Source organism: Salvelinus alpinus, chromosome 9 (genome assembly GCF_045679555.1).
Source record: "Salvelinus alpinus chromosome 9, SLU_Salpinus.1, whole genome shotgun sequence".
NCBI lineage: Eukaryota > Metazoa > Chordata > Actinopteri > Salmoniformes > Salmonidae > Salvelinus > Salvelinus alpinus.
This window is the reverse complement of record NC_092094.1, coordinates 21352473-21369316: the sequence shown is the minus strand read 5'-3', so window position 1 is coordinate 21369316 and position 16844 is coordinate 21352473. Positions and strand designations below refer to the sequence as shown.

Genomic DNA, 16844 nt, shown 5'->3' with positions numbered 1-16844 from the left:
AAATCAAATCCCATTTTATTTGTCACATGCGCCGAATTCAACTGGTGTAGACTTTAATGTGAATTGCATGCATATGAGCACTTCCCAACGATGCAACAATATCTACAACAAATAATAAATAAAATAGTAACACAAGGAATAAATGAAATACACAAGAATGGAACTATATACAGGGAGTACCTGGATAGATAATAATAAGAGTCAAATAAAGAACAGAGTAGCAGCAGCAAATGAAGAGTGTAAAAGTGTGTGCATTTGTGTGTGTAATGTATGTGTTTTTGTTTGTGTTTGTGTTGTGTCGGTATGCATGTGTGTTATGTGTATGTGTGAGCATGTGTGCATATGCGTATGTAGTGTATATGAATGTGTGTGGGTTTTGTGTGGGAGTGTCAATGTAGTGTGTGTGAGTGAGTGTGTATATACAGTGCATTCGGAAAGTATTCAGACCCCTTGACTTTTTCCATATATTGTTGCGTTACAGCCTTATTCTGAAATGGATTAAATTGTTTTTTTTCTCCTCATGAACCTAAACACAATACCCCATAATGACTGTTTTATTAGCATTTTTGCTGAAATATCACATTTACATAAGTATTCAGACCCTTTACTAAGAACTTTGTTGAAGGACCTTTGGCAGTGATTACAGCCTTGAGTCTTCTTGGGTATGACGCTACAATCTTGGCACACCTGTATTTGGGGAGTTTCTCTCATTCTTCTCTGCAAATCTTCTCAAGCTCTGTCAGGTTGGATTGGGAGTTTTGCTGCACAGCTATTTTCAGGTCTCTCCAGAGATGTTCGATCAGGTTCAAGTCCGGGCTCTGGCTGGACCACTCAAGGACATTCGGAGACTTGTTCCAAAGCCACTCCTGCGTTGTCTTGGCTGTGTGCTTAGGGTTGTTGTCCTGTTGGAAGGTGAACCTTGGCCCCAGTCTGAGGTCCTGAGCGCTCTGGAGCAGGTTTTCATCAAGGATCTCTCTGTACTTTTCTCTGTTCATCTTTCCCTCGATCCTGACTAGTCTCCCAGTCCCTGCCACTGAAAAACATCCCCACAGCATGATGCTGCCACCACCATGCTTCACCGTAGGGATGGTAACAGGTTTCCTCCAGACGTGACACTTGGCATTCAAGCCAAAGTGTTCAATCTTGGTTTCATCAGACCAGAGAATCTTGTTTCTCATGGTCTGAGAGTACTTTAGGTGTCTCCAAGCAGGCTGTTATGTGCCTTTTATTGAAAAGTGGCTTCCGTCTGGCCCCTCTACCATAAAGGCCTGATTGGTGGAGTGCTGCAGAGATGGTTGTCCTTCTGGAAGGTTCTCCCATCTCCACAGCGGAACTCTAAAGCTATGTCAGAGTGACCATCAGATTCTTGGTCACCTCCCTGATCAAGGCCCTTCTCCCCCGAATGCTCAGTTTGGCCGACCGGCCAGCTCCAGGAAGAGTCTTGGTGGTTCCAAACTTCTTCCATTTAAGAATGATGAAGTTCACTGTGTACTTGGGGACCTTCCATGCTGCGGAAATGTTTTGGTACTCTTCCCCAGATCTGTGCCTCGACACAATCCTGTCTCGGGGCTCGAAGGTCGAAGGACAATTCCTTCGACCTCATGACTCTGACATGCACTGTCAACTGAATTTACCACAGGTGGACTCCAATCAAGTTCTAGAAACATCTCAAGGATGATAAATGGAAACAGGATGCACCTGAGCTTAATTTAGAGGCTCATAGTAAATGGTCTGAATACTTATGTAAATAAGGTATTTCTGTTTTTTTTGCAATAGATTCTAAAAACCTGTTTTCGCTTTGTCATTATGGGGTATTGTGTGTAGATTGATGAGGAAAAAATGAATTTAATACATTTTAGAATAAAACTGTAACATAACAAAATGTGGAAAAAGTCAAGGTGTCTGAATACTTTCTGAAGGCACTGTATAGTCTAGTGAGTGTCGTAGGGTCAGTGCAAGATAGAGACAGTGCAGATAGTTCAGTTACCATTCATTGACTATTTAGCAGTCTTATGGCTTGGGGGTCGAAGCTGTCTCGGATCCTGTTGGTCTGTGATCCGATGCTCCTGTACCATTTGCTGGACGGTAGCAGAGTGAACAGTCTATGGCTTGGGTGGCTAGAGTTTTTGCCATCTTTTCGGGCCTTCCTCTGACACCGCCTGATATAGAGGTCCTGGATGGCAGGGAACTCAGCCCCACTGATATACTAGGTCGTCCGAACCACCCTCTGTACCGTTTTGCAGTCAAGGGCGGTTAATTTGCCATACCAAGTGGTGATGCAGCCTGTCAAGATGCTCTCAATGGTGGAGCTGTAAAACCTTTTGGGGATCAGATGGCCCATGCCAAATCTTTTCAGCCTCCTGAGGGGGAAGAGGTGCTGCCGTGCCCTCTTCATGACTGTGCGGGTGTGGACCATGTTAAGTCCTTAGTAATGTGGAAGACAATGAACTTGAAGTTTGTGACCTGCTCCACAACAGCCCCTCAATATGGACAGGGGTGTTCGCTCCCTTCTTTCTCCTATAGTCCACTATCAGCTCCTTAATCTTACTGACGTTGAAGGAGAGGTTGTTATCATGGCACCACGCTGCTAAGTCTCCTCCCTGTAGGCTGTCTCATCACCGTTTCTGAGCAGGCCTACCACCGTCGTGTCGTCAGTAAACTTGATGATAGTGTTGGAGTCGTGCGTGGCTCGCAGTTTGGGTGAACAGGGAGTACAGCAGGGGACTAAACACACCCGTGAGGGGCCCCGGTGTTGAGGGTCAGTGTGGCGGGGGTGTTGTTGCCTATCCTCACCAGCTGGGACCGGCCCGTCAGGAAGTCCAGGATCCAGTTGAAGAGGGAGGGGTTCAGTCCCAGGGTCCCTAGCTTGGTGATGAGCTTGGAGGGAACTATGGTGTTGAACGCTGAGCTGTAGTCTATGAACAGCATTCTCACATAGTCATTTCCCCTCTTGTCCAGGTGAGAGAGGACAGTGTGACGTGCAATTGAGATTGTGGATATGTTGGGGCAGTATGCAAATTGGTGTGGGTCTAGGGTGTCTGGGATGATGGTGTTGATGTGTGTCATGACCAGCCTTTCAAAGCACTTCATAATTACAGATGTGAGTGCTACAGGGCGATAGTCATTTAGGCAGGCTACCTTGGAACTCTTGGGAAAAGAGACAATGGTGGTCAGCTTGAAACATGTTGGGATTAAAGACTGGGACAAGGACAGACGTCTGTGAAGACACTTGCCAGCTGGTCTGTGCATGCTTTGAATACGAGCCCTGGTATTCTGTCTGGCCTGGCGGCCATGTGATTGTTAACCTGTTTAAAGGTTTTGCTCACATCGGCCACGGAGAGCGAGATCACGCAGTCATCCGGAACACAGAGGCTTTCACGCAAGGCACAGTGTTATATTCCTCGAAGCAAGCATAAAAGTGATTTAGCTCGTTTGGGAGTTCTGCATCGTTAGGCAGCTCATGGCTGGGTTTCCCTTTGTAATCCATTATCGTCTGCGAGCCCTGTCACATACAACAAGTGTTGGAGCCAGTGTAATAGTATAATAGCCAGTGTAATAGGATTCCACCTACCTCCTATATTGGCCTTTGCATGTTTGATGCCTTGTCTGAGGTTGTAGCATTCTTTCTTGTATGCGTCCATGTCCTGTCCCTTGTGAGCGAGCGGTAGCTCTAGCCTTTAACCCAGCGTGGATACTGTCTGAAATCCATGGTTTTTGGTTTGGACACGTTCCAAGCCAATATAGTGTGTGGATGATGAAAGCAACCTGAACTTTAGAGACACATCATCTTTCTTCCTGCAATGCAGTGGAACACAGTCAGAGTGTGCCCTAAAAATGTGTCTCCTTTAGTTTGGAAATGTATTACAGGTTCACAGTAGAAGGACACTGGTGACTTCAGAGGGCCTCCTCACTGTAGGGGTTCGTATTGAATTAAGTTTCAGAATTGAAGACCATATTCTGACTACTTTAAAATGGGACGCTCGATATTATCATCAGGTAGCTTGTCAAAAACTGCTTTAAAAATAAGCAGTTCAAAATGGATAATTTTCTTTCGATTCGCTACATAAAAGAAGCAGAAAAAGTACTTTGGCATAATGCATCAATAAAGTAATCATCGGAGAAAAAAAAGATCACATTTTCCTCATTGACTTACCATTCTGTTGGGGAAGGTGCTGAAGTCCTTCACCATGATCTGTCTGAGCATATCAGGGTCAGCTACCACCACCACGGGCCTCCTGCCTAGATAGTATCTGGAGAGACATACAGGAGAGCTTGAGAAGCCAGACACACACGTGTGCATGCATACACACATGTGAGATGGGTATGTATCACATGTGAGATGAGAGTAGCACTTTCATTGTGCCATGGGTTGTTTGGAGAAAAATACTCTGACTTGTGCGCGGGTTAGACTCCTTGGTCCGTGTTTCAAGACGGGGCGGGTGGGTTGCCGACATTGCCGCTGACCACTGGCCGCTGACTTTGCGTGTGTATATGCATGCATACACACACAAAAATACACAGAAGCAAGCATGCACAGACACACACAAACACACACACAGCCCTCCTATGTTGAACATAATAAATGGCTCTCTATCCACCGGATGTGTACCAAAATCACTAAAAGTGGCAGTAATAAAGCCTCTCTTGAAAAAGCCAAACCTTGACCCAGAAAATATAAAAAACTATTGGCCTATATCGAATCTTCCATTCCTCTAAAAATGTTGAAAAAGCTGTTGCGCAGCAACTCACTGCCTTCCTGAAGACAAACAATGTATACGAAATGCTTCAGTATGGTTTTAGACCCCATCATAGCACTGAGACTGCACTTGTGAAGGTGGTAAATGACCTTCTAATGCCGTCAGACCGAGGCTCTGCATCTGTCCTCGTGCTCCTAGACCTTAGTGCTGCTTTTGACACCATCGATCACCACATTCTTCTGGAGAGATTGGAAACCCAAATTGGTCTACACGGACAAGTTCTGGCCTGGTTTAGATCTTATCTGTCGGAAAGATATCAGTTTGTCTCTGTGAATGGTTTGTCCTCTGACAAATCAACTGTACATTTCGGTGTTCCTCAAGGTTCCGTTTTAGGACCACTATTGTTTTCACTATATATTTTACCTCTTGGGGATGTCATTCGAAAACATAATGTTAACTTTCACTGCTATGCAGATGACACACAGCTGTACATTTCAATGAAACATGGTGAAGCCCCAAAATTGCCCTCCCTAAAAGCCAGACATAAGGAAGTGGATGGCTGCAAACTTTCTACTTTTAAACTCGGACAAAACAGAGATGCTTGTTCTAGGTCCCAAGAAACAAAGAGATCTTCTGTTGAATCTGAAAATGTATCTTGATGGTTGTACAGTCGTCTCAAATAAATCTGTGAAGGACCTCAGCGTTATTCTGGACCCTGATCTCTCTTTTGACGAACATATCAAGACTGTTTCAAGGACAGCTTTTTTCCATCTACGTAACATTGCAAAAATCTGAAACTTTATGTCCAAAAATGATGCAGAAAAATGTATCCATGCTTTTGTTACTTCTAGGTTAGACTACTGCACTGCTCTACTTTCCGGCTACCCGGATAAAGCACTAAATAAACTTCAGTTAGTGCTAAATACGGCTGCTAGAATCCTGACTAGAACCCAAAAATGTTATCATATTACTCCAGTGCTAGCCTCCCTACACTGGCTTCCTGTTAAGGCAAGGGCTGATTTCAAGGTTTTACTGCTAACCTACAAAGCATTACATGGGCTTGCTCCTACCTATCTTCCGATTAGGTCCTGCCGTACATACCTACACGTACGATACGGTCACAAGACGCAGGTCTCCTAATTGTCCCTAGAATTTCTAAGCAAACAGCTGGAGGCAGGGCTTTCTCTTAGAGCTCCCAGAGCTCAATTTTTATGGAATGGTCTGCCTACCCATGTGAGAGACGCAGACTCGGTCTCAACCTTTAAGTATTTACTGAAGACTCTCTTCAGTAGGTCATATGATTGAGTGTAGTCTGGCTCAGGAGTGTGAAGGTGAACGGAAAGGCTCTGGAGCAACGAACCGCCCTTGCTGTCTCTGCCTGGCCGGTTCCCCTCTCTCCACTGGGATTCTCTGCCTCTAACCCTATTACAGGAGCTGAGTCACTGGCTTACTGGTGCTCTTCCATGCCGTCCCTAGGAGGGGTGCGTCACTTGAGTGGGTTGAGTCGCTGACGTTGTCTTCCTGTCTGGGTTGGCGCCCCCCCTTGGGTTCTGCCGTTTCGCAGATCTTTGTGGGCTATACTCGGCCTTGTCTCAGGATGGTAAGTTGGTGGTTGAAGTTTTCGCTCTAGTGGTGTGGGGGCTGTGCTTTGGCAAAGTGGGTGGGGTTATATCCTGCCTGTTTGGCCCTGTCCGGGGGTATCATCGGATGGGGCCACAGTGTCTCCTGACCCCTCCTGTCTCAGCCTCCAGTATTTATGCTGCAGTAGTTTATGTGTCGGGGGGCTAGGGTCAGTCTGTTATATCTGGAGTATTTCTCCTGTCTTATCCGGTGTCCTGTGTGAATTTAAGTATGCTCTCTCTAATTCTCTCTTTCTCTCTTTCTCTCTCTCGGAGGACCTGAGCCCTAGGACCATGCCTCAGGACTACCTGGCATGATGACTCCTTGCTGTCCCCAGTCCACCTGGCCGTGCTGCTGCTCCAGTTTCAACTGTTCTGCCTGCGGCTATGGAACCCTGACCTGTTCACTGGACGTGCTACCAGGTCCCAGACCTGCTGTTTTCAACTCTCTAGAGACAGCAGGAGCGGTAGAGATACTCTGAATGATTGGCTATGAAAAGCCAACTGACATTTACTCCTGAGGTGCTGACCTGTTGCACCCTCGACAACCACTGTGATTATTATTATTTGACCCTGCTGGTCATCTATGAACATTTGAACATCTTGGCCATGTTCTGTTATAATCTCCACCCGGCACAGCCAGAAGAGGACTGGCCACCCCTCATAGCCTGGTTCCTCTCTAGGTTTCTTCCTAGGTTTTGGCCTTTCTAGGGAGTTTTTCCTAGCCACCGTGCTTCTACACCTGCATTGCTTACTGTTTGGGGTTTTAGGCTGGGTTTCTGTACAGCACTTTGATATATCAGCTGATGTAAGAAGGGCTATATACATTTATTTGATTTGATTTAATGTAACTACACATTTACCAGTGCACCCCTTCATCCAGTGTAGCAGGGTTTAAATAATACGGGGTAAAGGTCTGGCAGTATCAGAGGGGAGATTCTGACCCCCTTTTAAAACAGTCGGTCATTAACACTCCATGTGTCTGTTTATGAATGCACCTGTCACACTGGACAGGTATATTTTTTGTCTGGCCCAGAGGGAGCTCCATTCCGTAACCTGCATGGGTAACATAATCACCACAGTGGCCTAGCTACTCAGACCAACTAGTCGTAAACTGTGTGTTAGTGTGTTTTGTCATATCTAAATGTGAAGACTGTAATTTTATCAAATCAATTCTCTATGTGTAATTATTATTACGTGATTAAACTAATCATGTAAACTTTAATTAACTAGGAAGTCGGGGCACCACGGGAAAATGTTTATAGTCTCTATTTCCCGAATCGACTCTTCAGATATTTTCATATCTTATTGATTAGTCTTCTATTAATGTATCATTATTACCTCATCAGTTCTCATTACTGAACGTCGCAAAGCCTTGGATATCTGCACGAACCCTAGTTTTCATAATGACTCAGCGATATACAAATTGGCTTAATTATTTATTTACTAACTAATCAAATCACAGAATTACATAAACAAACAATATAGTTATTGGTTACTAACACAATGCATTGATAAATCCCTAGTAGGCTAAACCGGTATGACGGCTTGATAGATCATGGAAAGGGGTGGGGACAGAAAGAGCAGGAAATACAAAATGGATTCACTACATACAGTTGATAATTATATTCATTAAAATGCTAATCCTTTGCACGTGAACGGCCGCTCATTCGAAAATAATTGCAATGTATATATTTACGCCCGTATGTTGTTGTCTTATCTTTTGGAATCGCCGCTCCGTCTGCTGGAGAGTAATTTCATCAGAGAGTCTCTGGTTAACTTCCCCAGAAGTCACAACGTCTTTCGTAGTTGTCGCTTTCTTAGCAGCCCTGGATAGTGTCTGTTGTAATGGATATGTCAGGCGTACAGATGGTCAGGCGTACAGCGGTTGTCGGTATTCTCATACTAGACTTACGTAATTTCCAGCTGCAGACTAGTCTAGGATTTACTCTTATTCTGTAGTGATTGATAGTCTCAGAGTTGAACCATTTCCAGCCTATTTTATGACCATCATAAAACAGCCGACTTCACGCTCTCCCCCTCTACGAGAGAGAGCATACTGTAGAGCGGACCCACTGTAACCTGATCCTTCCGATCGTCACAGCAGAGTTATGACAGTTTGTATAGTTTCATCACCAACCGGTGGTTATTGTGGCAACATCATTACTATACAAATACATGAACGCAGAGGGAACCTTATTACATTTGTGTGTTTGTATAGTTATGATGTAGTTTCACCTATAGAGATCCTATTACATTTTATTCTAACTATATACCTTCTCCTGACATTGTGAGGTACTGCTGTATTTAAGTATCCAAAATAAATTAAAAGCACACATATTTCTGCCTGACCATAGTCATGGTGAATTTTGCTAGCAGAGAAACGTATTTTTATTTTTTGTTGTTGTAGATTGTCCATTAGGTATCTTACATGCTGACCACACCGCTCACGTTGCATGATTGCACACTCATTGCAAAATAAATGTACACACACATTATTCAATAATTCATCCAAACTGCTAGCGCGCATCAAGAAGAGTTTGCCTAGCCAGGCGCTAAAATAGAACTTGGTTCTATTTTTGACACTTGATGCGCTGCAAGTCCCACCTCTCCCATGTCCTCATTGGTTTTTAGGCGCATATACCCAAGTGGAGATTGAAAGATGATCTGAGGTCCACACTCCAGTCCAGTTAGTGGTGGTAATGCACCTTAAAGTTGGTTAGCAACCTCCATATAAAGTCCACAGAAGAAGAAGAAGAGATTACTAGAAATTAATTAGATTTCCCCTTTTATCTGGGGATTAATTGTCGGAGTGGAGAACACAATTTTGTGTCACTCAAAATGGATGAAAATTCTACAAAGTGCATTTCAGGTAAAATAACAACCCAATGTTAATATCCCAGGACAAATTAGCTAGCAACAGCAAGCTAGCTAGCTAAATGGCCATGCATGTTTCATGTGTTTCGACCTCTCCCCAAATTAATATAGTTGGTTCAGAGTTTGTTTTGATATTTCAACCTGCGTGTCCTGATCGCGTCTGGTGTGGGTGGACAAAATCAACATGCGCGCATGCCCAGTCTAGTCAGCATGTTATGTATACTGTATTTGATATTATTTCTGATGTAAAAATAAAGAAACTTTGAAAGATTTCTCTCTAACAACCACTGAAAGCGTTGAACTTTGATAAATTCATAGAGGAGGAGTGTTCTGGGAGACGACGGGGGTTCAATAAATGTGCCATGAGCCTCTCTAAAAAACCACGCTAGTGGACTACTCTTACTGAAGGCTGTAGTAATGCCTTTTGGCATATATCCACACATTCTGACTTAACTTCTCTTTTCTGGTCTAGGCACGAAATCTAGCCATGGCAAACCCAATTTTCCCTGCTCTACTCCTCCACTCTTTTATTTATTTTTCTCAAATACACACAGAAACTCAGTAGCTTATTCCCTTTGATGTGCTATTAAGAAGAAAATCTGCCGTCTATAAGCAGGCCTGTATAATCAACCCAGAGATAATCTAGCAGCACATCTAGATGATATCAACTTTATTATCCCACCAGGGGGAAATTCGTGTGGTCATGTGCCTAAAAAGACAAAGTACATAAAACATAAAAACACAGAATACACTCAATGAATATGAAAATGCAATAGGCCACATATTTACAGTAAGTGCAATACGTATTTACTGTACACTCCTTTCACCGAGTCGACTAAGTGAAAAATCTGTCAATGTGCCCTTGAGCAAGACACTTAACCCTAACTGCTTCTGTAAATTGCTCTGGATAAGAATGTCTGCTAAATTACTAAAACTGTAAAAATATCTGTTCATCCTGAGCTTCTTCTGAAGAAGTATTCTTCCCCTAGTCAGGTTGCTGCTACAACTGAGACTTGAGTGAAGGGGATGTGTACCGTCCTGTAATATTTTGTCTAGTTTTTGGAAGACAAGTTTTGTGTATAGCCTGTTGGCTGATTCTTGGTCTATACCACTTCTTGGTCTATTCCCGCCGTTTTGATCAAGCGCTGCATCTCTACTTGGTCTTGATCTCGCATGTTTCCAAACATGTATATCAGAACAAAGGACCGGACACTGTAGGACAGATTTATAAAACAGCTGAAAGATATGGCGATCAACATTAAAATGGTTCAGTTTGCGAAAATAATTAAAATCTCTCTTGTAGTTTCTTTGCCTTTGCAAGGGCACACACAGTCATTGTGTTTCAAGTTATTGTCTATCTTGATTACTAGGAATGTATATGTGTTCACTCTATCTACTGATTCCCTGTTGATCTTCGTGGGGTAATGCATTGGAATAAGCCTACCAGGATCTCATGGTGTTGCTCTCCATTAGCCTGGTCCCAGATCAGTTTGTGATGTCTTGCCAACTCCTATGGTCATTGTCACACACCATTATTTGGCAAGACATGAACAAGCAGATCTGGGACCATGATACATTTTTCCCAGCTTCACTGATACTTCTAACACATACAGTCGGAAGTTTACATACACTTAGGTTGGAGTCATTAAAAAACGTTTGGCAACTACTCCACAAATTTCTTATTAACAAACTAGAGTTTTGGCAAGTCGGTTAGGACATCTACTTTGTGCATGACACAATACATTTTCCCAACAATTGTTTACAGACAGATTATTTCACTTATAATTCACTGTATCACAATTCCAGTGGGTCAGAAGTTCACATACACTAAGTTGACTGTGCCTTTGTAAAGCTTGGAAAATTCCAGAAAATTATGTCATGGCTTTAGAAGCTTCTGATAGGCTAAATGATATAATTTGAGTCAATTAGAGGTGTACCTGTGGATGTATTTCAAGGCCTACCTTCAAACTCAGTGCCTCTTTGCTTGACATCATAGGAAAATCAAAAGAAATCAGACAAGACCTCAGAAAGAAAATAGCAGACCTCCACAAGTCTGGTTCATCCTTGGGAGCAATATCCAAATGCCTGAAGGTACCACGTTCATCTGTACAAACAATAGTATGCAAGTATAAACACCATGGGACCACGCAGCCATCGTACCGCTCAGGAAGGAGATGCGTTCTGTCTCCTAGAAAAGTGCAAATCAATCCCAGAACAACAGCAAAGGACCTTGTGAAGATGCTGGAGGAAACAGGTACAAAAGTATCTATATCCACAGTAAAACGAGTCCTATATCGACATAACCTGAAAGGCCGCACAGCAAGGAAGAGGACGGACTGGTGCACTTCACAAAATAGATGGCATCACGAGGTAGGAAAATTATGTGGATATATTGAAGCAACATCTCAAGATATCAGTCAGGAAGTTAAAGATTGGTCGCAAATGGGACTTCCAAGTTGGACAATGGCATCAAGCATACTTCCAAAGTCGTGGCAAAATGGCTTAAGGACAACAAAGTCAAGGTATTGGAGTGGCCATCACAAAGCCCTGACCTCAATCCCATAGAAAATTTGTGGGCAGAACTGAAAAAGCATGTGCGAGCAAAAAGGCCTACAAACCTGACTCAGTTACACCAGCTCTGTCAGAAGGAATGGGCCAAAATTCACCCAACTTATTGTGGGAAGCTTGTGGAAGGCTACCTGAAACGTTTGACCCAAGTTCAACAATTTAAAGGTAATGCTACCAAATACTAACTGAGTGTAAACTTCTGACCCACTGGGAATGTGATGAATGAAATAAAAGCTGAAATAAATCATTCTCTACTATTATTCTGACATTTCACATTCTTAAAATAAAGTGGTGATCCTAACTGACCTAAGACAGGGAATTGTTACTAGGATTAAATGTCAGGAATTGTGAAACTGAGTTTAAATGTATTTGGCTATGGTATATGTAAACTTCCGACTTCAACTGTATGTCTATCAGACGATGGGTCAGACGCTGGATGAGACAAGTCAAATACAGTGTCCTGTAGTCACTTGGGTTTGGTGTGATGTAAATGCAGTGTCAGTCAGTCACTTACCCACATACTCTCCCATACTTGTGAATCAGGTCTGTGTGAACACCGAAAAAGCCCTGAAAAGAAAGATTAGAAAGAATTAGAAAGGAACCTTAGAACCAACTGAGATGTTATATAATTAAAAATGTTATATGAGAGGATATCCATTCTCTCTGCTACAAATGAAATACTGTGAGTTCAAGATACCTGTAGGTATCTGATTGATATTTGCTCAATACGCACTTTCCATTGTCTTAGCTACTAGCGTTAACTCCACAGCCACCGCAAGAAACACCCTAGCGGTACACGGCGACAGCTGCATTGATTTGACTTTTCCATTCCTGTGTCAGAGCTAAGACTGACACATGACTGAGAACTTAATAAAGGGGCTTGAACACTGAACATACCATCCCTGACCAACACTGTTACGAATCCCTTTGGCCCGACAATCTAGGGGGGATGGTAATGGGACCCGTAACACAACTCATGCAAATTATTATAGTGACAACGTAACAGTGAGAACAAAAATAACCACAGACAACTAAATTACTACCGTCAAACACTCAAGGTTTATTTATAAACACACGGTAATGGGGGGAGCAGGAAAAGGGGCTGAGCGGGACCCAAGGAATGAAAGAATAATCCAAAAACACCCCTAAGCTAGACTAGCCTACTTCACAAACAGCTAACTAACTAACCAAAAATACAGGGGGTGGTCCGCCCAGTTCTAACTAGTGTTTTTAACAATGTTTAACTACGGGTAGTGTAGCCCAAGGGCAACTTGTCTGGTTACCCCCTTTTCCCACCATCAAACACACACTCAAACACCATAACAATACTCACAGGTGGGGACAAAGTGACAAGTAGCTGCAAACCACACAAGCGATCTACAGACAGAAGGCATGTTACAAAGAGATTGAGCTGGGGAGAAAACAACTGACAGGGGTTTTAAACCAAGGGAAAGGGACTGTGATTGGGTAAGGGAAAAGGAGCAGGTGTCTTCCGATTAGCAACTGATTGATGACTGATTGGGGAATGATTATTGTCACCTGTGAGTAGGGGAGCAGGAGAGAAAAGAAATACACACAGGATACACACAGAACACTTGTATCCGTAACAAACACTAAAAGGTACTGTTACTGCAAAGGGTGTGTGTGTGAGAGAGAGAAAAAGTATGTGAGAGTGTGTCCTTAACATACTCTCCTTGAACTGTATGTTTCTGGACACAAACTAACAGTTTCATCTGAACCAACTATCACGGGAAAGCTGTCTCATCCTCTTCCAGTTGACTCCTTTGCAATCTTCAACAGAACTAACAAAAAGCTTCACTGACTGACAAAGGAGGTGTGATGACGAAGGTTTCAGCTCTACCGTGCATTGATCTTTAGTATTGATCTGCTCCAACAGTTCCAGTCTCAAGGCCTCTGTGTGTGTGTGTGTGCATGTGAGAGCTTAACTCATCACAGCTCTGTAATACCACCCTGCATACCACTGCTGGCTTGCTTCTGAAGCTAAGCAGGGTTGGTCCTGGTCAGTCCCTGGATGGGAGACCAGGTGCTGCTGGAAGTGGTGTTGGAGGGCCAGTAGGAGGCACTCTTTCCTCTGGTCTAAACAAAATGATCCCAATGCCCCAGGGCAGTGATTGGGGACACTGCTCTGTGTAGGGTGCCGTCTTTCGGATGGGACGTTAAACGGGTGTCCTGACTCTCTGAGGTCATTAAAGATCCCATGGCACTTATCGTAAGAGTAGGGGTGTTAACCCCGGTGTCCTGGCTAAATTCCCAATCTGGCCCTCAACCATCACGGTCACCTAATAATCCCCAGTTTACAATTGGCTCATTCATCCCCCTCCTCTCCCCTGTAACTATTCCCCAGGTCGTTGCTGCAAATGAGAACGTGTTCTCAGTCTACTTACCTGGTAAAATAAAAATAAATAAAATAAATACAAAACATCAGCCACTGTAACTTTAGACTCAGAGCATTCAATTGACTTCACATCAATCTGTGGAATGAATCTATGGTGTGTAGCTGAGCGACGGTCTTAAATGCCACACTTAATTCAATTGGCAATTTCTCGGACAAATAAATCAAATCAAATGTTATTGGTCGCATACACATGTTTAACAGATCTTATAGCAGGTGTAGAGAAATGCTTATGTTCCTAGCTCCAACAGGACTGTAATATCTAACAATAAAAAACAATACACGCAAATCTAAAAATATATAGTATCTGAAGAATATGTGGATAGAATAGTATATGTACAGCAATAAAATAGGATAGGCCTCGACTAGAATACTGTATATACATATGAAATGGATAACAGTATGTATACATTATTAAAGTGAGATTAACAACTGTCCTGACTCCAGAGTGGTAGAAATCCATCAATAGAGCCCAGGGCTGTATTAATAAAGCCTATTAGAGTATGAGTGCTGATGTAGGACCACTTTTGCCTTTTAGATCATAATGAAAAAAGACTGTGTAGAAAAGGGGGGGGGGGCTGATCACGGGCCCAGTGCAGGTAGCCTAGTGGTTAGAGCATCGGGCCAGTAATTGAAAGGTTGCCAGATCGAATCCCTGAGCTGACAAGGTAAAAATCTGTTGTTCTGCCCCTGAACAAGGCAGTTAGGCCATCATTGTAACTAAGAATTTGTTCTTAAATGACTTGCCTAGTTAAATAAAGGTTACGTTTAAAAAATATATATTATTTGTTCTAACTGTAAGAGCCCGGTCTTTTTTGTTATGAGTTAAAACCACCCAACCGGTGGAAGTTGAAGATGGTGTAAAATGTGTTGTGGCGATACTCCATTAAATCTGCACCAGAGCTAAGGGAGAGGGAGTAAGAAGAGGAACATGTAATAGTATTTTGTTCTCAGTATGGGGTCTCGGCATCATTTGTATACAGTACACTGCCAGTATTGCACTAAAAGCATACAGGATAACTTAAATTGTATTTCATGTTTTATCAAAGACTCCCCAAAGCAGAATACTTGTCTAATTCAGCATACTCATACCAAAGTAACCTATAATAGCTTCCCAGCAGTCATGAATCTGTATTCACATGTCGACCAATGGTTTGACCCTTAGTGTGTGTGTGTGTGTCTACTGCAGTGTGTATCCTGTGTGTATCCTGCCACCATGTCTGTGTACTCTAGGTACTCTCAGCACGTGTCGTATGTGCTGCAGTATCCTGTGTCCTGTCCTCTGAGGGGATAAAGGTTTCTTTGTGATGGCTAGCCTGGTGTAATGAGGTCTGTGTGTAGCTTGTGTAGAGGAGTGAGGCGCAGGACAGCAGATATGAGTAAATAAATGTAATTTACTCAAAAATAGACCAAATACAATACAATAAAGCGAGCCCACATAACGGACCATATACATACAAACAATTACTCACAAACAAACATGGGGGAACAGAGGGTTAAATAATGAACAAGTAATTGGGGGATTGAAACCTAAGACAAAACAAATGGAAAATGAAAAGTGGATCGGCGATGGCTAGAAGGCCGGTGACGTCGACCGCCGAACGCCGCCCGAACAAGGAGAGGGATCGACTTCGGTGGAAGTCATGACAGTACCCCCCCTTGACGCGTGGCTCCAGCAGCGTGCCGACACCGACTTCGGGGACGACCAGGTGGACGAGGCGCAGGGCGATCCGGATGGAGACGGTGGAACTCCCGCAGCAACGAAGGGTCAAAGACGTCCTCCACCGGCACCCAACATCTCTCCTCCGGACCGTACCCCTCCCACTCCACGAGGTACTGAAGGCCCCTCGCCCGATGCCTCGAGTCCAGGATGGCTCGAAAAGCATACGCCGGGGCCCCCTCGATGTCCAGAGTCGGCGGAGGAACCATCCGCACCTCAGACTCCTGGAGTGGACCAGCCACCACCGGCCTGAGGAGAGACACATGGAACGAGGGACTAATATGGTAATCTGGGGGAAGCTGTAACCTGTAGCATACCTCGTTCAGTCTCCTCAGGACTTTCCCACAAACCGCGGACCCAGCTTCCGGCAGGGTAGGCGGAGGGGCAGGTTTCGGGTTGAGAACCAGACCCGGTCCCTCGGTGTGAACACCGGGGCCTCACTGCGGTGGCGGTCGCCTTCTGCCGCCTCACGGCCCGTTGCAGGTGCACATGGGCGGCGTCCCAGGTCTCCTCCGAGCGCTTAAACCATTCGTCCAACGCAGGAGATTCGATCTGGCTCTGATGCCAAGGTGCCAGAACCGGCTGATACCCCAGTACGCACTGGAAGGGAGAGAGGTTAGTGGAGGAGTGGCGGAGTGAGTTTTGGGCCATCTCTGCCCAGGGGATGATTGCAGCCCACTCCCCCGGCCGGTCCTGGCAATATGACCACAGAAACCTACCCACATCCTGGTTGACTCTCTCCATCTGCCCGTTACTCTCGGGGTGAAAACCTGGCCACTCTACCATAGAGGCCTGATTGGTGGAGTGCTGCAGAGATGGTTGTCCTTCTAGAAGGTTCTCTCATCTCCACAGAAAAACTCTGGATCTCTGTCAGAGTGACCATCAGGTTCTTGGTCCCCTCCCTGACCTAAGCCATTCTCCCTCGATTGCTCAGTTTGGCTAGGCGGTCA

At 44.2% G+C, this 16844-nt stretch overlaps 1 protein-coding gene across 3 annotated transcripts in view; it reads right to left on the bottom strand.

Annotated features, from left to right (window-relative positions):
* Positions 1 to 16844, bottom strand: part of LOC139583968 (thromboxane-A synthase-like) — a 183148-nt gene that overhangs the window by 118141 nt on the left and 48163 nt on the right. For 2 of the 3 annotated variants that reach the window (XM_071415447.1, XM_071415446.1), the window contains exons 4-5: positions 12276 to 12328; positions 4154 to 4250 (exon numbers count right to left, since the gene is read on the bottom strand). In XM_071415447.1, the coding sequence (XP_071271548.1) occupies positions 4154 to 4250; positions 12276 to 12328 (150 nt within the window). Of the gene's footprint in view, positions 1 to 4153; positions 4251 to 8015; positions 8546 to 12275; positions 12329 to 16844 lie in introns of those variants that run through there. The other variant, XM_071415448.1, reaches the window with a different exon arrangement.